Source organism: Eublepharis macularius, chromosome 18, assembly GCF_028583425.1.
Source record: "Eublepharis macularius isolate TG4126 chromosome 18, MPM_Emac_v1.0, whole genome shotgun sequence".
Classification (NCBI taxonomy): domain Eukaryota; kingdom Metazoa; phylum Chordata; class Lepidosauria; order Squamata; family Eublepharidae; genus Eublepharis; species Eublepharis macularius.
In genome coordinates, this window is record NC_072807.1 from 37189727 (window position 1) to 37217403 (window position 27677).

General features: G+C 44.0%; 1 protein-coding gene across 1 annotated transcript in view; it reads right to left on the reverse strand.

Moving 5' to 3' along the window:
• The window catches only part of THSD4 (thrombospondin type 1 domain containing 4), a 330707-nt gene extending 304704 nt beyond the window's left edge, over positions 1-26003 (reverse strand). Inside the window, exons 1-3 of the mRNA XM_055002122.1 lie at positions 25938-26003; positions 20619-20688; positions 1857-2299 (exon numbers count right to left, since the gene is read on the reverse strand). Of these exons, the coding sequence (XP_054858097.1) occupies positions 1857-2299; positions 20619-20688; positions 25938-25966 (542 nt within the window). The 5' untranslated portion in view covers positions 25967-26003. The remainder of the gene's footprint in view (positions 1-1856; positions 2300-20618; positions 20689-25937) is intronic.
• Between the last annotated feature and the right edge of the window lie 1674 nt (positions 26004-27677).

Genomic DNA, 27677 nt, shown 5'->3' on the forward strand with positions numbered 1-27677 from the left:
TATGTTCTCCAGCCTGTGAGTTCATCCCAGTCACAGACCGTAATCCCTGTTTTATTGTTTGATAGATGCCTGCTGCTAGTCTTTTTTTTAAAAACTCAGCAAATATGATGACAGTGGATAGTCCAAATGTTTTCTATCCATACAATCTGTTATGAAAATGCAAACTTCATGGAATGACTTCAGATGTTGAGGCATTCCTGGTAGCAGATCCGTTTGACAAGATTCTACCATTCATTTCCCATTCCTCTATGAAAGCAAAACCAGCTCCCTTGTGAAGTATGTTTGACCTTTGCAAAATTCAGAGAATGTGTTATATGTTTATCACTCTGAAATCCTTGCATTTCTGTTCTTCTTCCTTCCCTGCTAAATTTCTTGGTAGTTGCCAGCAAATTCCATACCCCATACGAGACTGCCACAAAGCTACAAAGGACGTTTTGCAAAACGCACGCTTGCTTTTTTATATATACGTAATTAAAACAGACATGTCTAAATGCAGCAAGCTCATCTGCAGCAATGTTTCCACCTGGGAACATTACTTCCATACCTACAACAAAATCATTCAAGAAATCCCTTAAAAAACCCAGAGAATATACAACTGGGGAATCTTGCTATCTCTCTATCTTACATGCACTCACTCCTGTGTGCTTACACATGCCCATTTTTATTTTGACATAGCACAGCCACTGTTACCAAGGTATGTTCAAAAAGCATGTATTCTACAGTAGCCAATCCCAGAACCATTGAAAACAACTACAATTTCTTTGTGTTTGACTTTCAGGGGCTGTGTGTTCTCTCTGAAAAGATCAAAGATGAAATCTGTTGTTTCATGCCTCCACTATTTTTTTTCTTTCATGCCTCCTTTGGATCAAACTAGACCAACAGATCTGAATTTTGTGTTTTAAAGGGAAATAACAGCTGTATGCTCCCACTTGAGATTGGGTATGTAGGGGGAGAGGTGGTTTCGTACTTCTCCCATCATTTCAGGTTCCTCCTCCCTTTCCATGGGAGGGTAGATTTTGGTTGGCAACACAAAGCAAAGAGGAATGGTTAGATTTTCTCCTCCCACAATCAAGGTCATGCAAGACCTCTATTTTCCTTTAAAAACTGCTAGGAAGAGCAGTTCATAGACCTCCAAGAATGGAATTTAACTTGGAGTCTCTCAACATGAGACATCTGACATGTGAAGAACACGTGTCGGGAGATGCAATGTTAGCTGGGAAGGGTAGTTTAAAAAGACAGAGCCAGTGGCAGGGCAAAGGCTTTGCTATACACTGGAGCTGTGTGAAGGGACTGTGAAACACCAGAAGGGAAACGTCGGCCCATTAGAACCTCTCCAGGTTCAAGCCCGGCTCTGGAAGGCAGCTCCAGCCCATTTCTATTCCTCGCTGCCCTCTGGTTGCCATCCCACACAGTTTTAGACTGGAGACGTGAAACAGAGCCTTGAGGCAGTGAAGATGAAATTAACAAACCTCGGAGGAGCGATCTCCACCAACGCTGTCTTTTTAAACTACGCTTCCCGGCTACACTTGATGAACACATGCCAAGGCATCTTGTGTAGAAAGACTCTTGGCTTTTGTTGCGTCCTGATGTCCTTGCTATCCAATCCCTCCCACTTTTTAAGAAGCACCTCAAGACAAATCTTTCATATGCCTTTTCCAATTGACTGGGAAATTTTTATTTAGCACCTTTCTCCTACTTGCCCTCAACTGTTTATTTACATGGCAGGCCTGTGGGACCTCTTATTATTAATCCCCCAATTCCATTTTGTATTGTATGGAGCCTCATGTTTTTCTTTTCAAAAAGAATAGTGATCGCCTCAAATCCATTTCCGAAGCACCTAAAAAAAGAACAGCTACCTTCTATCCGGTTTGGGACTACGGCGTCGGGATTGAGAAAGGCGGCCTCCCCTCAATGCGCCTCGGCTCAAGTGGCTGTCATTGCGGCCTCCTGAGGAGAGGCCAGCCCGAAGGCTGGCCCGGCTCTGTTCCTCATTCCGGTGAAGTGGCACCGACGTCCGTATGGCGGAGATGACGTGCCCGGAGTAAGGATTCAGCAGGTCTTCTTGGTGGTGGAGCTGTTGGTGGTGACCAAGAGTTCTTTCAGAGACAGAGAATTGTCCTGGCCTGCGGTAGCTCCTTTCATAATAATATCCCGGAAGGCAAGGCCTTGTTTGCTCCATTACTCCTCCGCTGCAGCTTCTAGAACAAGCCGACCAGGGGCCCCAGCTACCCCAGACCCCCGGGATTCCTCCGTTTTCTTCTTCCGTGGCAACATTTTGCTCTTCTATCCTTTGTGGAACCTAAAAAGATTGGAATAGACAATTTAGTATGGCGAGCATATTGCTTATTTTATTGTATTTTCTTGTTGACATGATTGAGTTTCATTGTTCTGTCATTATGGTTGGATTTGTTTTATATTTTGAGTTATAAGCTGCCTTGAGCAGGTCTGGAGAGGAGGCAGACACATTTTCTAAATAAAATAAATAAGCATTCATACGGCTACTGACGTGCCTTTGAATACCCTTAACTGTCTGGGCCCAGAATATCTGCATATCAGAAAAACAGAGATACTGGCAACATAGCTCTTTTATGGTCAGGAGAATGGAACCTGTAATTATGTAACTAGAGGAAGTATTGATATTATGAGCTGATGATGAGTTTGTGTATTGCTGGAGATGGGATGGGAGGTGTTGGAATGGTGACACAGCCGGTAGATACCAGTGTTTTTATTTGTATCCTGTATTTTTGTGTGCGTGTATGCTTCTTTTTTGTATACGCTTACAATCTGTTGATAAATTTATTTTTTTAAAAATTTTAAAATGCAGAAGGACCACCTCCACCATTCCAACCTATCCAGGTGCCGAAATCCATGCAGAGTCCTCTCATGGTAACCAGCCTTTGCCAAGATTAGATTAGCGGCGGCGTTTTCTGCCACCGCCCCCAAACCATGGAATGTTTTCTCTTTAGCCCAGAGAAGCTGGTGCTGTCCATCAACGCCTTCTGGGCTAGGTTAAAACCTGTTTTTTGTTCTGGAGGGCCTTCTGTCGGAATTAACGCTATATGAAGCATCATTATTAATCCTGTGAACTCTTACACAAGAATAAATCTTACTGAACTCAGCGAGCCTGACTTCAAAGCCAATGGTGCTCAGATCTGGCGGGACAGAAGAGCATTGACTATCCATCAGGATGCTTGTACGATATTTGCACCCATTCTACTTTTTCCATGTACAAATATGGAGCTTATTTTGGGTTTCAAGACACAAAACACACACACATTAACTTCTTCCATACACAATTACTATATTATTTCTGTACCCCAAAGGGAGGCTGACCTCAATGCACTGCCATCTTTAGAGGCATCTAAGCATTCCCACACTGCTGAGATTAAGATATGAACACATTGCCTGCAGCCCAAGACCGAACTACTAACCCACTCAGACGGGTGAGGAGGACACATCGCTGCACCGCTAAGGAAAAGAAAACCAGAGGATCTGCAACGAGCAGATTTGCAAAGGCCGCTTCCAAGACATGATGACAAGACGCAGAGTTCAGTCTGGCTGGATTTTGCACCCAACTATGCAACAGTCCACTGCAGTTATCCAAAAATGCTGCACCTCCAAGAACGTGGCTGCACCCTTTTCTTACCAGCTGCATCAAAAACTCCATTCAACAATCACCTACAATGGATATGGAGTATCTGCAGGGATGTGGTATGGCTCCCATTTCAGTCCCGTTGTTCAAAAATAGGAGCAGGCTGCACTCCACCCCCCCCTGCAGTGTGTGGGGGTCACACAGACCAGGACGGCCCCTCAAGGTGCTGCACTGCTCAGAATTAGCATTGCTGAAATTTAAAACGCCATGCCTAGAATTTTTTAGAAAGGCATTGCTGGAAGTGACATGGGTTGTCAACCCTGGGGCTTGGTAATTCCACAGCACAACCCCAATGGAGGGTTAAAGCCAGAGAGGGAGCAAGAAGAAAGGTGGTATAATAGCTTAACGGCTTGACATTTATTTCAATATGTGTTTTCATGTGGCACAGTTCACTTCTCACCGTCTGCTGATGGAGATACACTCCTACTGAATAGTTTGACATTGCTAAAGACGTCGATTTAATTACTTACGCTTTAATTCAGAAAGGTTTCATCTGTATGTTCGGCCTTATGCTAGTTTTCACATTTGTAGCTACCATATCCTATTGTATCTGTTTTCACTGAATGTCCTAACTCTAGATCATATTGTATTTTTGCTATGTGAATATCCTTGCTATTGATTATATTGTATTCATGTGCAGTATGTAACCCGCCTTGGATCTCAGTGAGAAAGGCGGACTATAAACAAACAACAACAATAATAAGATATGCAGAATCAAAATGGAAATCCTACTTAAGGGGGGAAAGCTAAGGCAGAGAGTGAACTCCGCCATGAATCTTGCAAGCATAAAGGGGAGTAGGTAGAAAGGTTGGGTGTGAACCCAGTCATAAAACTTCAAAGTGTGAGCTCTCTTGAGTGTCTGAAACAGAATTAGCAGTTACAAAGAGTAGGCAATGAGAAAGGTTAGAGGTTTGAACAGAGAAACAAAGTGATCCATTTAAATGCACATTTTCAGCCACTGGTATAAAGGTGACAAACAGGGCTTTTTTTCTGGGAAAAGAGGTGGTGGAACTCAGCGGGTTGCCCTCGGAGAAAATGGTCACATGGCTGGTGGCCCCGCCCCCTGATCTCCAGACAGAGAGAAGTTGCGGCGCAGAGGGCAATCTAAACTCCCCTCTGTCTGGAGATCAGGGGGCGGGGCCACCAGCCATGTTTTCAAGAGGTTCCGGAACTCCGTTCCACCACGTTCCAGCTGAAAAAAAGCCCTGGTGACAGATAAAAAAGGGAGTGAGCCACAGTCCCATTCCACAAAAGGTCACCCTGGGAACCGCAACCTAAGTTAGCCCAGTGGAGGGAGGACCCTTTGAGTCAAGAGGATGTATAAATATTTTAATACATAATAAGGAGAAATATAAGCTCTCGCCTTTGTTCCTCAGCCCAAACAACTTGTTCAGTGTGCAAGGACCTAACGCTGGCCCCACCTGCTTCTTGGAAGTTATCTTCCCGCTCTGGCCTTGCTGATGTTTTATTATACATGCTTGCCCGTGATCCCCGCTGCCTGCCCTTGGACTTGCCGTCCCTAGTCATTCCAGTCCAGGGAAACTGGTCTAAGTAGACAGACCAAGCCCAAGAATTGCCAACCTCCATGTGGAGCCTGCAATAGCCTGGAAGTACGACTGATCTCCAAACTGCATTGATCAGTTCCCCTGGAGACAAAATGGCTACTTTGGAGGGAGGACTCTATAGCGTTATAAACCACATGGGGGGTGCCACCAGCGAGCAGGCAAACCCCCTGCCTCCTCCCCGTGCCTGCCAGGCCTGGCGGCCGCCGGCATAAACCACCGTTCCTGTATCGCTGGGAACAGTGGCGGGCCCCGCTGCGTTATCCACGATCCATGATCCAGGTTCGGTTCAGTGACGGGAGATGGTCGTTGCTGTTCGGGAATTCGGGATCGTGGTCCGCACCAAACCACGATCCGCTGGTTCGATAATTTTTTTTGGTTCGTGCCCATGTCTACTTAAGACCCATCCAGACTTCATGGCCCATCTCAAAATAATTCCTTCCCTTGCTCCCCGTACAACAAAATTTTCATATTTCCGGTGCTGCAGTGTGCCTCCCAAAAGCAGTTTTGTGCATTTCTGCGAGCTTCACAAAAGGGGCTGTCCTTGTCCAAACAGCTTCGTCCCAACTGTAAGTGGTCGACTCCACGGCACACTTGCGATGAGGCAAGCACTGCAAGCAGCCCTCCCAGGGCATGTGCTTTCCTTTTCGTTGTCGATTACAATCCATTCTTATCGGAGCAGATCAAGTTTCAGCTGTTGGGCCTATTTAGCCTTAATTTTATAGCCATCAAATGCAGCCATCAGTCTGCAAAGAGCTCCAAGCACCACTTAAAATTATTCTGTTACGTGGCACTGGAGACGGGAGAAGCCGATAGCTGACAAGTATTGACCTCCAGCAAAGAAAATTTCTCCCCACTATTAAGGCCTGAAGGGTTCAAGAAAGATGAAACGGATACTTTAGAATGGCTCAAGGCACTTAAGAATGGTACAGTTTCTCAGGCGGTAACCATCCTCCTATACATAATTCTGAGCCGTTTAAACCCAAAAGCCAGGGCAGACACAGCAAAATAGGAAATTTAATGAGAGTCAAGCTTGGCAAATGGGCTGCCATTAAGTTCCACTGCAGGCTCTCAGAGGTTTCATTCAGATAGATGATCCTAGACGGGAATTTTATCTAGTCTAACCTCATATACAGATGCCGAGAAAATTATATTTTGCTTTTTGATATTGATGTGCATGCTACATACAGAGTTTCTCTTTTCGCCCTTGCTGCTATGAAGATAAGGTCTAACGCCGCAAAGAAAGAGCATGTTACCTGAACCTGTAGTCAGCATATTGAATTCTGGTTCTAATTAATTTTTGTTTTCGTTTATCTCTTTTTGCACATTGGTAAATCTGTATTGTATATATAATTGTATTTTGCTTAGTGGGATTTCTGTTATTTGTGATGGCCTATGGCCAAACATAATAAATTGATTCAGATTCTAATGACATGTGGCAGCTTGCTTGATGCAAAATATTGCTGGGCATTTGGCAATGGACTGCTTCAAGTTGAACATATTCAGCCAATTCTTTGCCAGTTATACCCGCTGCCTATTTGCTTCCCACTTCTGCTCCAAGTGCCAGCGTCAGCCTTCAATGTCCTGGGGGTCAATTACGATATTGTGGCAAGTCAATGCTTTAGGTGCGGAGCTTGGCTAATGCTGCTTTCTGAATTCATGGCTGGGTGAAGATTGATGGTGGAGAGTGCTGTCAAGTCGCAGCTGACTTATGGGGGTTTCAAGGCAAGAGACTCACAGAGGTGGTTTGCCATTGCCTGCCTCTGCAACCCTGGTCTTCACTGTAGATCTCCCATCAAATTACTAACCAAGGCTGACCCTGCTTAGCTTTCGAGATCTCACAAGATCAGGCTTGCCTGGGCTGTCTCGGTCAGGGTATGTCAAGATTAGATCCAGCAAAACCCCCTGGATCTCCAGCTCAGGGTCAATATAGATAATCTGCAAGATGGATCTTTCTGGTGATTAGAGATTCTTGCATGGGAGAAAGAGCTGATCGAAACTCTTCACATTCCCTCAACAACATTTCCACAATGTAGCCTTATTCGTGTACATAATGCAAACATGGATGGCTGCCCAGGCCCTCCAAACATGAAACACGTTGTCACTATTGGTGGAATGGGGTCTACACATGTGAAATCCAGCATGCACACAAACGTTGGAGCAGCGCCATTGGCGTCTCCTTGTTTGTGAGAGTCAAGGACTTAAGTGGATTAGATAAAACCAAAGTGAGGTGTGTCTGTGGATGGGACAATAAGTGGGGGCTACAATTCCCATTCCTCCTACTGTTTCTGGATGGAAGGGGCTATAGATCATTAATCAATTAGACCAAGGTTTGATTCAATATAAGGCAGCTTCATGTGTTTATGTGTGAGGCTATGATCTTAAGGACTAGCGTGTTCACAAAGTCAATTCAATGCCCCCAAATCTACTGGGAAATCAACTACTGATACAGAGAATAAAACGGCTGTTTGAAAGAACCCTAATAAGTAAACAGACCAAAAGATTGCTATTTTTTGTATTATGATATATGGTTATGAAGCCACATTTCTGAAGGGTCTCTACTAGAACTTTTCAACAAGAACACTAGAAAACTGTTAAAAAATGTTTAAAGTTTTTTTTTTTCCAATATCCCATCCAGCCAAAACCTGGTACCGCTGCATGTAAATGAAACCACACTACGAGCTACGCATGAGTGACTTTCTCAAACATGGCAGGCAAAGGAGATTTTCAGATTTTGAAGGAGGAAGGCGAAAAGGATACCAATTAAAGCCTTTAAACAGTCCATTAAAAAGTAACCTTTTAAAATAGTGAACGTGTATAAATCTTATTTAAGGAATTTACGGATAAGCACTCTCTTAAGTGGGAGAAGTTGAGGATTATCTTTGAGACTGATTATTTTAAAGAATGCCAACTAGGGGCAATATATGAAGAATGATCAAAAATATTTGCCTACAGGAAAAAGAGGAAGGAACACTTATTTTGGGGAGGGAATGTGTTCATAAGGGAGGGAAGGTGGCATGGTATTGCCGGATCTCGTCAGATCTCAGAAGCTAAGCAAGGTCAGTACTTGCATGGGAGACCACCAAGGAAAACTCTGGAGAGGAAATCAATGGTAAACCACTTCTGCTTCTCATTTGCTTTGAAAGCCCCAGCAGGGGTCGCCATAAGTCAGTTGTGACTTGACGACACTTTGCACACACATACATGTGTTCAGAAATAAATCATTTCACGTGAAGATATTTTTGTTCCATTCTTGAGCAGGAAACTTGAAATTTGCCCTGGAAGTTCCACATTAGACAAAATCGGGTGCCAAAGCGAGTTCCGGAGCGTACCAATTATGGCCACTGCATGGAGTCTTTCTGCCCCAGATCCCAGGCTCCCACCAGGACACCCAACATTGGTGAGAAGCAAGTGACGACTACACCGCCAAGCAATTTAAAACCGAGTTCATATTTTCTGAGTTCCCAGGAAACCTCCGTGGAGAAAGGATGGGGGAAACTGCTGTCCGTGGTTAGACATGATACTCTGTTCTCCCTCTGCAGCCTCATGGCCTGATCTTATGTCGCATCAAGACAGCCTAATGGGCTTCACTAGGTCCCAGGGACAGCGTACAAGGGCAAAACATTCCTGTAGTCAGTGCCGGAGATATCTGCTGCTTTGTGAAAGAGGGGACTGGGCTCAGACGTGGAGGAACTGACCAGCACACAGAAGTCCTCAATTTCGGTTCTTGCCGTAATCAAAAGAATTTCAAGGAGAAGTCAGACAGCCCTGATCAAAGCATATGTGTGTGTGCATTCCTCTAAGATCTTCATGAGAAGCTCCGACTGTTCAGAGGAGAAACAAAGAAAAAAGGGCAGAGTATCTAGAAAAAGCTGCCTACTGAGTCAGGCATTTCACCCATCTAATTCTGCATTATCTACTCTGATCGGAAGAAGGCCTCTGGTTCCTGCTTCTGGCAATCCTTTAAGCAGAGACTCTGAATAGAGCCCTTGGGCAAGCAAAGCAGATGCAGCAGATATTCAGTAACTAATGACCCGAAAGCAAAACCCTTGACATAATACTCATCAGATCTCAGAAGTTAAGCAGGGCCGGCCTTGGTTAGTAATTGGATGGGAGATCTCCAAGGAAGACCAGGGTTGCAGAGGCAGGCAACGGCAAACCACCTCTGATAGTCACTTGCCATGAAAACCCCTCAAGGGGTCGCCATAAGTCAGCTATGACTTGAGGGCACTCTCCACCACCAATACACTGTTAATGCCAAAGACGGTTACAAAACTAATTGCGGTGTTCACACATTGCTGGGATGAGGGCATTACCCTAAAAAGGGGCAGATGTCTTCAAAGTATAACCATTCCACCAGAGGAAGATGGCAAATACTGTTTTAAACTGAGAAGATTCTATAACATAATAATAATAATAATCACTCTTTACGGGGAAGTGTCACATACATGCAACTTTTTAGCCCAACACTGTATATACGAGCATTCGGTGGGCCAGTTTTAAAACTGCTGGTTATTTAATCTCCTCTTAGCCCAGCGTGCAATGACTTATTTAGGACACAGGCAGCTAGACGACTGTGCAGGTGAAAGGAATTTGCAAGCTCCACTGCTAAAACTGGAAGGGATTGCAGCGTCAAGAGGATTAAGAAGCCTGCAGTCGAAGATGCCAAAATGTGGAAAGCTGGAAAGCAGGAGGCATCTTTTGGGGAAGGACTTGGAGCTGTGCTCCACCACCACGGATTTACACAAAATGCATCTCTGGAGAGCTTCGCTCAAGAGGCCGCTGTCATTTGTGAACTGCCCTGCGAGACAGCGGTTGAGAATTGACCTTGATAGACCAAGGGCCCGGCTCAGTTAGAAGGCAGCACCGTTCATTCACGGCCCTCTGTCTTTTAGCACATTGACCTGCTAGTTGACTCTGGAGGCAGTCGTATGTCCCTGACAAATCACTGAGAACTGGATGAAAAAATTCCATGGGCTGGATGTGGTCTGCATTTGCCCAACTCTCCTCTGTTACTTATCATGTGAATCTTGTTCACCTGTGACTTTTACACGTGGATTGTATGCCCCAAATCAGTTTCACTTAAGAGATAGAAAATCTAAAGATAACTGTGCGGTTAGCACATGGCTCACTTCCTTGAGCCACCTCTTTTGCTCTTGGGGCACCACTTGAAAAAAAGTGAGTGATGGAGCTTATCTGGTTATCTGCAGGAATGTAAAAATGTATGCAGAGGATCTTGGTTTACGCATGTTTGCGATACAATCTGAGCATCCCGGAGACAGCCAAGTAGCAACTTTGGAGTTTTGTTTATGTTTGCAAGCCGGAGGGCAAATAACGATTCTTATCTCCCTCAGACTGACTTTGGGTAAGTATGAAAATCCGCCCAAGAGGCTGAAGCAAGCTTGCTGTTAGTTTGGAGAAGTTTTGGGAGCCTCACTCAGAGTGTTAAAGGTGTGGCTAGGCAAATAATGCAAAGAAAAATGTGAAGTTCAGCCTGGGATAGCGCAGTTGGGGTGGAATGCTGCGGAATCTTATCAGCAGGAGTTTGGGGTGGATACATAGTTCTCCTCTGAGCAATGCCAGTTTCCATACATTGATGCCAGAGACAGTTTCTCCTGCCTCGGCTGACTGGCACCTCCTCCAGCATCACCTCCAACTCCAGTTCAACGGCCACTTCTCTCGTTTCCTATGCAGCCTGGGGCTAGCCATAGAGGGCTGGGAGGGGGTGCTGGGCAAGCGGCACAAGCCAATCCTTTCTAGGAATGCAATGAATATTTCATTTACCTAAAGGAATTTCTATCCGGCCTGCCTTACGCAGTAAACCAACAAGCTTTACGAAACTGACCAGAATCACAGCCGTATGGGCAATACCTAAAAAATTAAATACAACCGGCCAGAAACAGCTCGGGAAAGCAAAACAGCTTTTACGTGCTGCCTGACAGCAACAAGCAGCGGAACCAATCCAGGGTCCTTAAGAGAAATTCTCTTAATTCCTCTTTACCAAGTTTCTCCCTGAAAGCCAAATCTTTCCCTTTTTTTAGGAATTTGGAGTCAGTTTCTAATCAATTCCTTTTTGATCGAAGAGGAATTGGAGAGAGGAGGGGCAAGATGGGAGGTTCTGCAGAATTTCACTCTGTAGATGCTCAGAGGCAGGCAGTGTCTTTGCAAGCTTTCCTGTCTTCCTGCTAGAGCACTATTTTGCAATGTATAGCATTAAAAAATTGCAAGGGCTGAAAGTGACACAAGGGCACCTTGATTTCTCTTTGAAGAGAAGCGAAAGAGAACTCCTGCTCTTAAAAGACAAAAAAAGAGTGACAGAGAATATGAGGAATCAATGACTATATCTTAAAGAGTGAATTTTGGAAAAAGAAGTTCCCCATCCTATAACAATCATAAACCAAACAGCCTCTCGATGGTTTAAAATTTCTCAAAGCAAGAAGCACGTTATTCGTACCTACAGATAAGCAAGTACAAGTTAGAACCGGACTGATAAGACGCTATTCATCTGGGGGCCACAATTTTGCCCCACCCTTCCTTCAAAGTGGCACACACAGTTCTCCCCTCCACCATTTTATCCTTTGAACACAGGCTGAAAGAACGCGACCTGGCCCAAGATTCTCAGGGCTGAGTCAGGATTTGAACCCAGGCCTCCCCCGATCCATATGCAAGCCAACGTCCCCAACTGTGCTCCCAAAGAGCTGCTGTCCACACATTTCCCCTTCTGCGTATAACAATGGCATGTGTACCAAGGGCACAGGATGCATGAGGTCACACAACCCTCTCTGGCAAGCAGCTGGATTAAGGAGATGCAGTGGCTATCCAGCCCCCAGCTGCAACATGCACACAAGTTTGGATCCATAACCTGTAACATAACTAACCATCTTTCTACAGCTGCTTCCCTTAACTATTCCAGTATTTTCTTAGGCACTGAGGGACTGGGTTTGCTGGGGCAGGCGGTGGAGGAGAAATGCTAAGCATCCCATGACATTTGAACGTGTATTTTGCATTCCTCTGCATTCATCCAACGGCACCTATTTATTTGACGATCTACTGGCTACATGGATTCATCTCTTTGGGGGCCAAAAGAAGCTATCTTAATGAATACAAGTCCGTCATGTTTAACCTTCCATTATACAATTTCCCAAATACACCCTTTATGGGCAGACTTCACGTACATTTCAAATAGGAATGAATAATTTCTCAGGACAGTCATATATGCCCCCCCACACACACAAACACACACACACACACACACACAAAACATGCATGTTACCTCTGGCCCTCAGTCAAATGCTAGCCCCCAAACAGCAGTTCGTTTCAACATATCGACTGTAAATAAACTGCTGTAAGAAAAAAAAAATTCTAACACCGCTTCCATTAGACAAGGAAGAAACAAGATCTATGGCTTGGGATTTCATCTACAGTTGTTGAAAACTTCACTAAGCAAGAACACCCCTGAGGAGGAAATATTGCTGGAACTGGAAGCCATGAATTCTTCAAAACTAACTGGTTGTACAAGAAACTGAATATGTAATCAGAGTTTAGCAATGCTAATTTTCCCAGTGTGGAGTCATAATTGATCAAGGCACAAAGATCAGGAGGGAGATAGATTTACTTAAGCACTTTGACGGTTTTGGCTTCTTGCATTTTAGCATTTCACTACCCAACCTGATGGACGGAGTCCTCCGTTGATTAGCAATACAGAGAATCGGGAGGAAGAGAAGTTGGATTCGTAGGCCTGTTTAGTGTAGAAAAGTTAAGATTCATTTATGCAGTTTTTATGGAGAATCCAGACGACGTCACGGCCTACCCGTTGCAAGCTTTCTGCATGGGGTTTCAGATACGATTTGTGGCAGTTTTTCCCCCACTTTAAAACCACAATCGCAATATCAGCTGTCCACATGTGGTCTGACAAAGCATTACAAAGGCTCCCAGAACTATAATCTACTTAAATCTTTCATGCCTCTGTTATTTTAAAGTTTCTGAGTCTTAACTACTTCACCACTTGGTGTTTTATCATTCCCATTTTGGGATGGGAGGATAATTATTCCTTTTTCTTCTACAACAAAAGTAGCTGTTAAATATAATAATCATAATTGAATGATTCCAAACTTATAATCAAGGAAACTTAAAGACTACAAAGAGGAAGAGCACACTGTGCAGCCGAAGAAATAGTAAGTGATCATTAAAGCTGCCCAGTGCCTTTAAATCTTTCCTGCTGTTGCTGTTTTAAATCAGCTTCTCATTCTTTGTGCTTTATTAATTACTTCCTGTTTATTGATGGTATCCCTGCCCCAGAATACACAAATGGATTCTTAATGAGTAGGGAGGAAGTTTTTGATTTCTCTTTGGTTGCAAACCGACCTCATGAGGTTTTTGTTTTAATTTTCATTGCTGTGAATTTGTAATTGTGATTCTTTTTTAAAAAAAAAACATCCTCTTTTGCTGTAAAAGGAGGGGAAAGGAGTAATTAAAACTTCCCTCCCTGGAGGGAAAGGAACTAACTAAGGATTAGAGACGTACAAAGATTTTTTTCCCCATGTCTTTCATTTTTGTGCATGATTGACCAATTGCAACCCGGCAGTTTTCTTTGGCAGTTTCATATTTTTATTTATTTCCTTCACAGTTATTTTATTGCTCTTATAGCATCTTACATGACATACCATTTGCACAATCATCGGCGATAACAAAAAGGAAACAAACGGATTAGATCCGAGCCAGTGACACCCCACCTGGAAAAAACCAATAATGGCAGATAATTGGTTCAGACTATGCAAGCCCCTCGTGAACACATCCCATTGTAACAGATCCTACAAAAGCTAGTGAATCTCTTCTGAAGGGGCTACCCAGGGCTTTTTTTTCTGGGGAAAGAGGTGGTGGAACTCAGTGGGTTGCCCTCGGAGAAAATGGTCACATGGCTGGTGGCCCCGCCCCCTGATCTCCAGCCAGAGGAGAGTTTGGATTGCCCTCCGCGCCGCTGAGCGGCACGGAGGGCAATCTAAACTCCCCTCTGGCTGGAGATCAGGGGGCGGGGCCACCAGCCATGTGACCATTTTCAAGAGGTTCCAGAACTCCGTTCCCCCGCGTTCCCCCTGAAAAAAAGCCCTGGGGCTACCGATTACAAAAGGCAAAAGGAGACTTCATCAATGTTCTAGGACAGGAGGGCTGGGTACCCGAAGGCCTGAGAAGGTAAACCTCTGGCCCATCTCCCAGCAAGTGGCAGTTAGACTGGAGAGGCCCAGGTGCAAATCCTCACTTGGCCACAAAGTTCAGAGAGTCAGCCAGGGCCAGTACAGATGGAGCAAAGTAAAGGGATATTGAGTGCAAAACATCAAAAGCTGGAGAACTGAAACAGTTTTTAAAAGTCTAAGCAAATACCATCCAAATGGTGGACAATTTGAGTAGTCATAACTGCGAAGAACATGGATAAGTTTTACTATAAAAGGCACAAGTTGGCAAATTTGAAAAAATAAAACAAAATTTCAATTTGCACAGATGTTCAGGAAAGATCAGGAGACCCCTAAAGTCCTGGAAATAGAAGATCTTTGTGTCCAAAAACTGCTGCAGAGTTCATCACGGCCTGGAAAATGTAACTCCACCCACGACTGAAGGGACTTTAAAGTTATCTAAACCCTCAAGTGGACAAACTGCTCTGAACAAACGTTACCCAGTTGTCATCTATCTAGCGTGAAGGATTTCTTCCAAAGCCCTTTCTACCTAATCTTTCATACCAAACAATATAGCCATTGTGGGTTAGCAGTTAACAGTGCAGTCTCTCCTATCTGGAGAATTAGCTGGGTGAGCGGGCTGAAGCAAAAATAAACGGGAGTCCTCTAGCATCCTAGAGACTAAACAAGTTTTTTTTATGATAGGACAATATTGGCAGATGTAGGCTACTTGGAAGAGGCTCAGAACTGAGATGGGACATGGTCTGGAAAAACGAGTCCTTCGAGAAAAGGTTGAAGGAGCTGGGTATGTTTATCCTAGAGGAGAGAAAAGTCAGAGGAGATGTGATTCTGGTCTTCAAATATCAAAAGAGCTCCCACAAGGAAGGGGGCAGCGACTGGTTCTCTTCTGCTCCAGAGGGCAAAATTAACTCCTCCTAAAATCTGACAGGACATTGTTTAGAAAGCCAAGCCGTGAACGAGTACATATGGAATACAGACTATATTTCATGGATTCTAAAGTTTCAGCACATTAAAAAAAGGTATAAGAACCTGAAAAATGCAATGAATGTCAGGTATGTTAAACAAAAGAAAAGGGATGAAGATATAGAGTGGCACCAACAAATGTTTTGTTGCCAAACCTACATATGAATCACCTTTTCGGGGCAGAGGTTGCTAGCAGTGAAAAAGTCAATTTCCTCCTCCCTTTCTGACTGTTCTTTGCATGTCTCCCCATACCACCCACCCTTTTTTCCTCCATGAAGTTAATATGGGCCCACCATGTTAGATGTGCATAATCTGTGTGTACAGAGGTTCTCAACTGAAAGGGGCACCTGTGGAATTCTAAGAAAGGGCAGTGTGCACTACCCAAAAAATTGGGAGTGACGCTCATCACAAAATGGCTAGTATGGACAGGGCAGGATCAGCTTTCTGCTTCAGGAAAGAGACGATCTTCAATTCACATGCTTCCAAGAAAAGGCAGGGTTTCTCCCTGCATGTCCACAGAGAGAGATTTCCAAGCCCCAAGACATTAAGGAAGCTTTTCTGGCCACGCAGAAGGTACACGCAATAGTCGGTCGACTGGTAGGATGTGACCGAAAGCTCCCTGGGGGAGTTGTCCCTTCTTCCATTCAAAATCCTTTGGAGTTTGTCGCCAGGACTCAAGGAGCAAGCAGGCGCCAGGAAATGTATTGGCAGGCACCACTTTGAAGATTGCTGGTATCAAACATTATAACCAACCAAAAGCATGTGGAGTGCGAAAATCTCTGCCATGTGCATGCTCTCTCTCACTCTTGCTCTCTGCACATTACAGGCACCCTGGGATGCAGAGCTCCAGATCAAATTGGATTCCCATCCATTATGTGGCAGATTCTCTCATCTTTGCTTCATTTTCCAGTAAGCTCTGTTGTAAGGAAATACCGAACTATTTACAAATATCTTAATGGAACATTCATTCATCTATCCAAGCCTCACAGTCTGATTATATTTCCTCTGCTTACCTTTCAAAGCAAAAACAGATGTGCAAGGTGCACACAGAGGAATCCTAGAATTTCCTTCACCAAAATCTGAACTCTCTGATCCATAAGAACTTATGTACGTGCCTCTCTTTCAGCTTAAGGGAAAGCATATGTAGGCAGGGGAGTCTCTGAAAAAAACCCAGGGAGGCTGGTTTCACTCAAACCTGTTTTGTGAAACCTGGGCTGAAGACTGCATGCATTTCTGCTGATCTTGGATCAAGTTAACCACGAGACTTTCTACACTTAAAACGCAAGCACACGCAAGACGAAACATCCTTCTTTGTCAATTGCATATTGTTTCAGCACCAGGATTGTAAGGAACCTCATCTAAAGGCAGAAGAGGTTCATCTTGCCAATTGTTTCATGTACAACTGTTCTCCCTGTGGCCATGCGGATAAAATTACTGGTGAAGAACGCCAACGTTAAGCAAACTAAACCGACTCTGGATTGAGTCTCTAAAAGAACAGGACGGGAACCAGGGCTCATTTTGAGGGGGAACGCACAGGAACGCAGTTCCGGTAGTTCTCCAAAGAGGTCACATGTCAGGTGGACCCGCCCACCTGATTTTCAGCCATTTGAGGCCCGTTGTGGCCTGAACTGGGGCCGAAACAGCCAGGATAGGTGATGTCAGGGGGTGTGGCATATGCAAACCAGTTATGCTAATGACATACTTCCAGTGATGTCAAGGGGCGTGGCATATGCTAATCAGTTCTGCTAATGAGAGTTCCTGCCGCTCTTTTTCTATGAAATGGCCCCTGACGGGAACTATATAGTACCTGAAAATAACAAGCCACATACCTGTGCCTTATTCTGCTCCTCCGCTATAACTTTTAGCCCAACTTGCTCACAACATAAGCCTCTGTTCATACATGGCACCAAAAAGAAGAACATGCCATCCAGTCATAATCGACTCACAGCAACCCCATCCATCAGGCATTCCAGGCAAGAGACAAACAGAGGTGGTCTGCTGTTGCCTTCCTCTGTATAGGTACCCTAGTCTTCCTCATTGGTCTCCCATTCATGGCCAACTCCCACTTCGCTTCCAAGCTCCGATGAGCTTAGGCCAAGACAGGCTGCTCCATAGCAAAAAACTAGCATTTAATTAAACTACGGTTAACACATTTGTCCGAATGCACATCACTCCCCTAACTAAGGTGATTTAAATTCAGATGGGAAGCAGTGTTGGTCTGCAGTAGAAGCACAAGTTCCGAGTCCAGTAGCGTCTTTGAGACCATCAAGATTTAATACAGTTATTTAGAGTCTGTCTGTGACATCTTACACGAAGATGCTCAAGTGTAGGGAGATGAAATATTGGCCTGGAAGCATAATTTAAAGAGACAGAGCCTGTGGGGATCACTTGTTAATTTCATCTTTGCTTCCCTAAAGGGGAGGTGAAATTGACAGAGCTTTCAGGGAGGCGAAGGGGAAACTAACAAACCCTCTGAGAAGTGATCTCCGCCAGCTCTGTCTTTTTAAACTTCCCTTGTGTAGAGAGGTGAAATTGACAGAGCCTTCAGCTCTGTCTTTTTAAACTGAACTTCCCGGCTAACATTGTATTTCCCTATACTTGAGAATCCTTGTGTAAGACGTCTTGTGTTGAGAGACTCAGGATCTTGTCAATCAAGGACCTGAAACCATGGTTTGTAGCTGGTTTTTTATTAACCAGAGTTACGATTTCGCTTGATATACCTTCAGGCTTAATCCCAGCTTGTTCCCCATCAAAACACTACAGAGAAAATGCAATGAAACCAGTACCTGCCAAAGCAAACCTGATTTTAGCCATCATCTCTGAGCCAAATCCCAGGTTTAAAGAAGTCACTTTTTCACTTTCACTTTTTCCCCACATCCCTCCAAGATTTCAAAAGCCACCGAAAGTGATCTACACTCACTTATCCTCACTGACACAAAACCAAACTGCTCTTCACACCCCAGCGAGATTGCAGAACCAAACATCGCAAAACTCTCCCTTTTCTGGCACACACACTTCATTAGAAAGAGCTTTTTTGTCCGATGGCTGATGGGGGTCTCGCAGAGTTTAATGAGCACGCACCTCTATTTGATAGCTCAGCTCGCCATGAATAGAACCCTGTCTTAGACTGCAAATTCCCAGAGCTGACCCTGCAAACTTGCTAGCCGGAGCGGAACTGCCTTGGGGGGCATTCGGGGCCCCTTCTCGTTTCCATCAAAATGGGCTGTTTCAAGATGGTCGCCAACGGCGCTTCCGAGGGGCTGGAAAAAATGCTTCCTTGCGCCAAACGTTTTAAGCACATGCAAGAGGAATCTCCGGCGTGCTAATTTTTTTTTTAAGATTTTGACATACGCAAAGGAAGCGCTTGGTTTTGTTAACTTCACACTGCAGTTTCAAAAGGAGCAATTGTTCCTTCTTTGTGACTCTCTTCCCTTTGACAGCCTGTTGTCGGGGGGGGGGAGTGTTGTTTTTTAATGTCTTATTTAGGTTCTTAGTTGTGCGGCTGTCACCACGGCCATTGTGGAAGGCCAGGAGGAACAGCAGGCCCCTGAGCTGAAAAGGAAGCATACACGCCTAGGTCTAACAATGCCAATTATGGAGGGGGGGAGAAAGTTGTTCCAAGGGGCCCTGGGTCCGGGCTTGCGGCATCCAGCCCACCAGCCTGTGCCAAAAGGAAGCACGGCAGGACTGTACATGCTTGGAAAATATGAGTTGATACATTGCTACTGACCTTGTTTAACCTGGGTGAAAACTTGGGCACCTTAGTGCAACAGCTGAATTCTTCAAGAACAATGGACCCATCAATCGAAAGCACAGAGGCCTGTGTGCTACATTTCTCAGCACACAGTTCTGGCTTTTCTTTTTCTGTTCTTTTTTTCCCCCCTTCTCCCAAAAGAGATTAAAGTCATCATGGATCTTGCCGTGCCTTCAAGACAAAAATGCCTGTGGCATGGGAGAATTCTTGAGGATGAAAAGTACGTGCAGTTTGCGGGGATTAACGATGAGATCAGGGCATTATTGTGAGGTTGATCCCAGAGGGATCAAACCGAAATGGAATTTCAGCCAAGTATGTTTTTGAAAGGTGACCTCTGGTTCAGGTAAGGTGTCGGTGTTGATTCAACAAGAAGGTGACTTGTGGGCACTTTAAAGGCTAAAGAATTTTCCATGGTATAATAATAATATAAGGTTTCATGAGCTGCTAAGTCAGTTGCAGGGAGAGAGATTTGGTTCCAATAGAGTTGGAAGGAAGTCCCACCTCTGCTGCAGTGACTGCTAGCGTGTCATTTCCTCTAGGTTTCAATTCCACAATACCATGTTGCGAATCACAGTGATCTACCTAACAGGGTGGTCTGTTTTTGTTTTGTTTTTTGGTCTGCCTTATTTATTTATATGCACTGATTTAATTGTTTTTGCTACTTATCTCTCACCATTCAGGGTGCCACAATGTAGTTTATGTCACCAGGATAAAAAGCTGCAGATGACAACAGTAAAAACCCAGGAACACAACTTCACAGACTCAACAACAGCAGTAATGCACTCTAGCATCCTCCACAAGCCAGGCTCACCACTAGAATCTTTACCACTTCAAACAGCAGGAAGAAAGATGGAATGATGGAAAGAAAGAAGGCAGAAAATCCCACACCTTAAGAACTAGCATGTCAGGGGGAGGGCCAGGGGAAAAAACTCTTCTCCCTGATATCCAATTTTCTACATGCAGGGAGTTCTTAAAAATGAGAACACGTCAAATCACATGTTTTCCACCTTTTTATCCTGCCATTTCTCACAGGAACACCATACATGGCCTCCTCCCTTTATCATATTATCTTCACAATAGCTCTGTGATGCAGGTTCAGCTAAGCAAGTATGGTTGGCACACATTCATCCCAAACATTTTATGGCACTGAAGGGATTTGAACCCAGGCCTCCAGATTAAAGTTTGACACAACTGTTGCACCACACTAGTTCATTCCACTATCTTCAAACTGAATTCTATCCCACTTGTGACACCAGCAACCCATGATTTGGAAGAGAGCTGGAGGGAAAGACTCAGCCTGAGCACATCAGGTCACAAGCTAAGTTTCACTACACATTACAACTCGATATTGGGCCACCATTTAAAGTAGCAGTGCACACAAACACACCAACAAACACACACACACAATCGCTGCCAGGAAACATTGCTCTACAGTTCTTCGGAGTCTCTAGTGCCGCCAATGCCAGCATTTATCAGTGGAGGTTCCTTGAGTCACTTACCTTTCTGTGCTCAATGGTGGACTGCGGTACGACAAGCTGAAATCCAAGCACCACAATGGAACTCAGGAGCCTGCAAAAGAAAAAAAAAAGCTTCTGCTAAGTTGCCTGCTCCCTGCAAAACCACAAGCAACACTTCTCACTGCATATGACATGAGCAGAGTTCTTAAGTTTCTCTCGCCACCAAGCAACCACAGACCACAAATCTGGGCTCCTGGGTCTCCAGAGGAAACTGCTAGGGACACTCAAGCCTCAGCGGTTCTTAGTTTAGAAGCTAACTTCCAGATGTCAACACCTCTTCCAAGCTGAATTGCAACATCAGGCACATGCGTTTATCCTGCTAGGATAAACTCGGTGGGTCTGTGAACGTCCAGAGTGAAAAAATAGTGATGGAAGTTGTGTCTCCCTGCCTCGATATGAAACAAATTTGTTTCGCTATATGGCTCCTCTTCTATCCCAAGACTGAGGCAGGACAGAGACAGACAGACTCATCCAGGGGCATGCATTAAATGTATTTAAAACATTTCTACCCCACCTAACTAAGTCTAAACATGTCAACTGTCTCTGTATTGAATCAGTAAAAGAATTCCTTGAGCCTAATATTACCCTAGGTGCTCTTGTGCTGACTGTTTTCTTCATATGCTCTCTTTCAAAAGTGTGCCTTTCACTTAAAGCTTTTAAGGTTTTTAATTTATTCTTGCATTTATTTCAGATCCCCCACCCCACCCCGAGGAACAGTCTGCATAACAAGGAGGGATCTCAGAGCAGAATTAAAACTAATTCTTCCACTACACCAGTTTTCTCTTGGGCTTTTTTGTTTTGTTTTTGCACCCTATTTAATGGCCAAGCAGCTTCCAAAGCTGTCAAACAAATAAATCAGCATCAATTTCAAAATCAAAACCAATAAAAATCAAGAGAAATTGTTGAGAGGGGATAGAAATCCAGACAACTGGGGGAAGGGACTAATAAACATTCTCACTATATTCCATTTAACCATACATTTAAAAACCAAAACGGCAGGGAGTTCCAAAGGCCAGGAGCCATCACAGGAAACACTCTGTCCCGTACAGTCACCACTGACAACGGAGGGATATTACCAGGCATCCACAGGCATTCTCAGAATACGACTTCATTCATTCATTCGTTCGTTCGTTCGTTTGTTCGTTCGTCCGTTCGTTCGTTCGTTCAATTTTTAGCCCGCCGTCCCCACAAATGGGCTCAGGGCGGGGTACAATAAAATACTCAATGAGCATTTTAAATATACATACATATATAAATAGATTTTAAAATGCAGAAAACATAAATACATAAATACCTAAAACAGAATATCAGATGGCGGCCCCCTTCAGTTTCCCCAATCAGAACATAAACAAAACAAGGGGAGGGGTGGGGGCCACAGTTTGATAATATTCTGGTGACAGCACTTATGGGGGACAGATGACTTTGTCGCCCCCCTGACGGGAGACCAGTAGGGAGGCTCCTAAGCAATCAGAAAGTTGATAAGAAAAGAGACAATCCTTGTGGTAAGTGTGTTCCAGACAATTTAGGGGTCTGAAGGCCACAACTTACAACTTTAGCCCAGAAACCAACCAGAAAGGGGTCCCACTTTCAGATCTTCAGAATAGAATGACTGGCCCACACTCTGCTCTGCTTTGAATTTAGGAGTCCAATTGTTCCGGTCTACAACATATGCCATCAGGAAACCAAGCAGCCCCCCCTTTCTGAACAAGCAAGAGGTTCAGTTTAACTTCTGTATGCTTTTCCTCACATAAGCACACACCTCCCCTCCTATTCATTCAGTAGAAAGTCCAACATTCACAGGAGGAAAAAGCACTTTTCTTCAAACAGCAAACAGCAGAAGGAACAGCCCTTCCTAATCTGCGGGCATCATGGTGCCTGCCATGAATACCGTCTCTTAAAAAATCCCATGCGAGAGCAGCCTTTCTGAAAGGAACAGACCCCTTAATCTTCAAAGCAAATGACTTAACTGATTAAAAGTTCTCACTCTGGCGCTAAAACTCCTTCGGATTTGGATGATTATTCCACGCCAAGCGTATCCCATTTTCCAAAGAGAACATTATAATCAGGGCTCGTCTGAGAGCGTGTGCATGGAAACCCAACCGGGACAACGAAGCTAGTTTCTATCTTGTTGCGGGTACGGGCCTCCTCGATTGCAAGTTTGTTGTTATCAGACTTCTGTTTTTAAGCACAGAGGAAAATTGGCAGGGAACTCTAAGCCCTTCCAGAAGTAAACCTCCCATTTTGATTCAGTGGTGGTGAGTTTTAGAAAAAAAAATTAAAATTTGTTTTACATTATTTCAGGCAATAGTTTGTCTTGGCTGGATTCTCTGCATCTTGCAAAGCTTTATTTGCCATGCCTGAATAAAAACTGGGTTTTCTTCCCAACCTTACAAAAATAGATTCTTCCGATTCCACAGGGCTTTGCTACAGGTTGGCAATCACAGTGCGGAGGAGAGCCATGAAGTGAAGCCAAGTGGAGCTGGAAAAAATAAAATCAGCGCAGTTTTTTTAACGGAACACGGACACGTCTCTTTGCCAAAAACCAAGGGTGTTTCCTTTCACAAGTGGCACCGAGGATTCCTTTTAAGTTGGAATGTGTCACTTGTGAATGGTATTAACTGCAAGAGAGAAAGCAAAATAAAACACGGCCTTTAAATAGAACACATGTTCAATTCTGGCAAATAATACATTTTCATAATGTTTACTGGGCTGAGAAGTAATTTTTTTTTAAAAAAAGAATCTTCACGTGAACAGGCCTACCGATGTAACCATTTCATAACTGAAAACTTCACATCTGGCTCAACAACGGCTCTTTGCAATTGTCCGCAACACTGGCTACACATTATCACCGAGGGTTGCCAATTATGGGTTGGGAAGTTCCTAGGGATTTGGAGGTGGAGCCTGGGAGGGTGGAGTTTGGGGAGGGGAGGAACCTTGAGTCCAGCCTCCAAAGCAGCCATTTTCTCCAGGAGAACTGATCAATGGAGTCTGAAGATCAGTTGCAAAATAGCAAAGAGTCCAGTAGCACCTTTAAGACTAACCAACGTTAAATTGTGTACCAGAAGAAATTGGAAGAGATCAGAAATATTTTATAATTCATGGAGTAACAGCAGCAAGAACTCTATTGGCTTCCTTCTGGAAAAGAGTAATAATACCTCAAGAAGAAGAATTGATAACGAAGATAATGGAAAATGCAGAAATGGACAAACTAACTTCATTAATGAAAGGACAAATAGAAGAAGATTTTGCAGCCCCATGGACACCATTCTATGAATGGATAAAAAATAAGTATACTGACTTGAATGTAGTAACTATATGAGGACACTACTGTAACGTATTATTAATAATCACAGTTAAATGTTTGATAAAATGTTATGTGGAAAGGACACAGATAAATAGAACTATAATTTGAGCAGACTCTATGGTATATATTTGATATTCCCTCCCTACCTTTTCCCTTATCCCCCCCTATTCCTATATGAGAAAACTAATAAAAAGCTATTTAAAAAAAAAAAAAGACTAACCAACGTTATTGTAGCATAAGCTTTCGAGAAGCACAGCTCTCTTCTTTACTGTTTTGCAACTACAGACTAACACGGCTAACTCCTCCGGATCTATGAAAAATAATTTATTAAAGGGCAAAACTGTCAGAACCAGAAAGCAGAGCATGTGACCCATCCAATTCAAAAACACATCAGCATTTCCAAAGTTGCCAAAGCCAGCTGTGTCAAAAGAGCCACAATCATTCATCTTGTATATTGCCGAGCGTCTGGCAGACATTTCCAATTTCACTTTCGGAAATCATTCCACAGCATGAGGTGGTTTCACTATCCCAAGTAGTGTTTTAACATTAAAAGCTGGATCTGCCCCCTCAGAAAAGACTTGATTCTTGTTGTAGGTTTCTCTTTGGTTCAGCTAGAATCAGTTTAGTCTAGAGATGGGCACAAACCGAAACACGAACCAAAGTTCAGCACAAACAGGGCCAGTTCGTTGTTCGCAAACCGGCAATTCGTCAGAGCCGATTTCTGACAAACCACCACAAACTTTAGGCCGGTTCGTTTGCTGTGTTTTTTGGTTCGTCACTGCAGACAGCTTGGCACCAATCAATCAGTTTCCTAGGCAATAGGGGTTGGGCTTTCTGCAGACCTTCTGCTGACCCTGAAGTTACCTTCTGCTGATCCGGAAGTGACGATTTGCTGACCTGGAAGTGATGTTTTCACGAACCAAACAAACCAGTTCACAAACTGGGGCAGGTTCGTGAAAGTTCATGGTTCATGGTTCATGAAACACGACGAACCATTAACCTCATGGTTCATTTTTTTTCCAGTTTGTGCCCATCTCTAGTTTTGTCTATTCTGATCAGTCTACTCTATGGTTCCAGTCAAAGAAAGGGCCTTCCCATCATCTGAGACAGTTGAAATAGAAGAGCAAGATTAAATTCCAGTAGCACCATAAAGACCAACTAGATTTCTAGTGTTTGAGCTTTCACGAGTCAGAGCTTGAGATGCCAATTAAACCTGCGACCTTCGGCATGCAAAAAAAAGATGTACCAGTTACTCAACCACGGGCTCCTTCTTCTTGCTGCTCTGTCCCTCCAAGGATTAAAATTGCCTGCTATGTCCAAAAATACTTCAGAACATGTTGAAAATCAGTGCAAGCTGTATAATGTATTTTAACCCTCTTCTGTACCTGGCAAGTCCTAGACAATTTTGGACAATACCAAAATTGACCATCTTCCTATCGGAGTCGCTATTTGACTCCTCGATTTTACTAGGATCCAGAAGTCTCCTCAGATGGAAGACCAAATCTCACCACCTCCAGCATGCTAGAAGTCACTGCAGATTTCTGACAGCTGGTCTTCACCCAATCAAACTAGCTCTTGTCACCCGCTGTGTCCTATTTAGGGTTTGGAACGATCGCGAAGTTATATCACAACGATACATATTCCTTGGTCCTTTCAAGGATGCTCCAATTTATTGTTTTAAATGGTCTCTTTGCCTTTAATTCATCACACAAGATGATGCATAGAAAAAGGAAGGACAAAATCAGTTCAAATTCCTAGAGGAAGAGTTCATTCTGGAGAACGCTGGAATCACTTAATGTAAGCAGATTAAAAAGTGTTTGTTTATTTATTACCGTACTTTCTCTTTGAGACTCCAGGCGGATTACAAAAGCTGGAAAACAATGCAGTATCAACAGTATAAGACCTACTCTACACAATGGAAAAACTGGATTACAAAAATTAGGATAAATAAGATAATTCTACAATAAACAGAACACGTCGTGGGTGCCAGGAATTACCTTAAAGAGCCTTTCAGATTGTTCAGCATGGTTCTAGACCTTTAATGCAACACAGTCAGCAGTGAACAGAAGTCTCCCAGCGTGTCCAAATGTCAGGCTGTATTACAGAAAAATCCTGGGGGAAGAAAACAAATAATGAGACAGGAGGTTACTTGCCAGCATCCAATGCTTTCAATCTGACTTTGGTTTCATAGGCACTGTGGAAAGTTCTAAAAGGCACGTTCACACATGCATGTTCAATGTTTCTGCAGCATTCAGTAGGGGAGAGGGCCACAGCTCAGTGGTAGAGGGCATACTTTTGCATATAGAGTACCCCAGCTTCCAGCTCTGGCATCTCCAGTCTCAAGGATCTTGGGTGTTAAGAAAAGACCTTTCTCTACCGGAAACCCAGAAGGCCCACTGCCAGTGAGAGTAGCCAAAACTGAGCTGGTCTATTGGTTCATTCCATTCCATATCATACTAGTGATGAGCAATGGATTTGTTTATTGAAGGAAGGGGCTGTGGCACAGTGGTGGAGCCTGAGACCTTGGAGAGACATTTGCCACTGCCAGACTCAAAGTGAAATCCTAAGCAGAGTTACTCCAGTCTAAGCCCACTAACTCTGCTTAGGACTTCACTGCCAAATGTAGTTTATGCCCAGAACAGTTGCTTCTTTCATGTCCGTCTCCTCTGATCCTACCTTTGGTGCTAAAGCCTTTGGCGCAACCCTTTCTACAGAAACAACATCTAAGCAACTGGAACAAACACTGATTTGTCCCTTATTTATCCCTCACTTGACCTCCCTCTTGCCCACCTTTACGTCAAATTTCAGATTGTAAGTTCCTCAGGCCAGAGACCTGTTGCCTTCTACACGCACAAGGTTGGTACTATGTAAGGAAATAATAAGAGTAACGTTGGCATGGAAATCTTCAGCCATGCACGTTTACAATAACAAAATGCTTTTCCTGCATTTTGAACATGAGCTCAATGTTGACACTTCTTTGGGGGGAAAGGGAGAGAAATATCTCCCAGGCCTTCCAACGTGGCATCAAGTTTGAAGAGCCCTCTTTTCCTTTGCACCTGGTCACCTAAAGGATCCAGGATCATGCGTGCAGAGAGCACTTGTTTGGTTTTGCAAGATCAGTGCCTGATTGGGGTTCACAGGAATCTCTTGGGGACTCAATTCTTGCCATGAAGGCATCACTCTTTAAGCCATCTCAGTTTCACAGAATTCTCCTCTTTGACAGATGCTTTTATATACCATATTCTTCGCAGGGCTTTCCAGTGCAGGGCACTGAAGTGAAACGTTACAGCCTGCCCTCTGCTAGATAAGACATTTATCCGTTGCTGTCAACCAATCAGATTACTGAAAGATGGCCGAAGAAAGCCGGGGCTTATCTTTTCAAACCACCCTGCCCATTGCTCAGCACCCAGCAAAGCTTTCAACAGGAGTGCAACCTGTTTCTTGTATCAACTTGACTTTATCTGCCAGATAACTAAATCCAACCTTATCTGCCAAAGACTAGGGAAGCATGCCTTGTAATTTACTAAAAGCAGGCAAGAGACTCTTTGAAGCCTCAGGGGTCTCTGAGAGGCTCGCCGAAAACCAGATTCTCTTCGGGGCAAATTCAAAAGTCCTGCCTCACCGCCCCGGTCTCACACCCTCCAATTTTTCACAGCTGAAAATCATAACACCTTTAAATCCTATTCTTGGATGAACAATCCAGCACCAAGCCTAATTCCCCATATTGTGCACAGCTG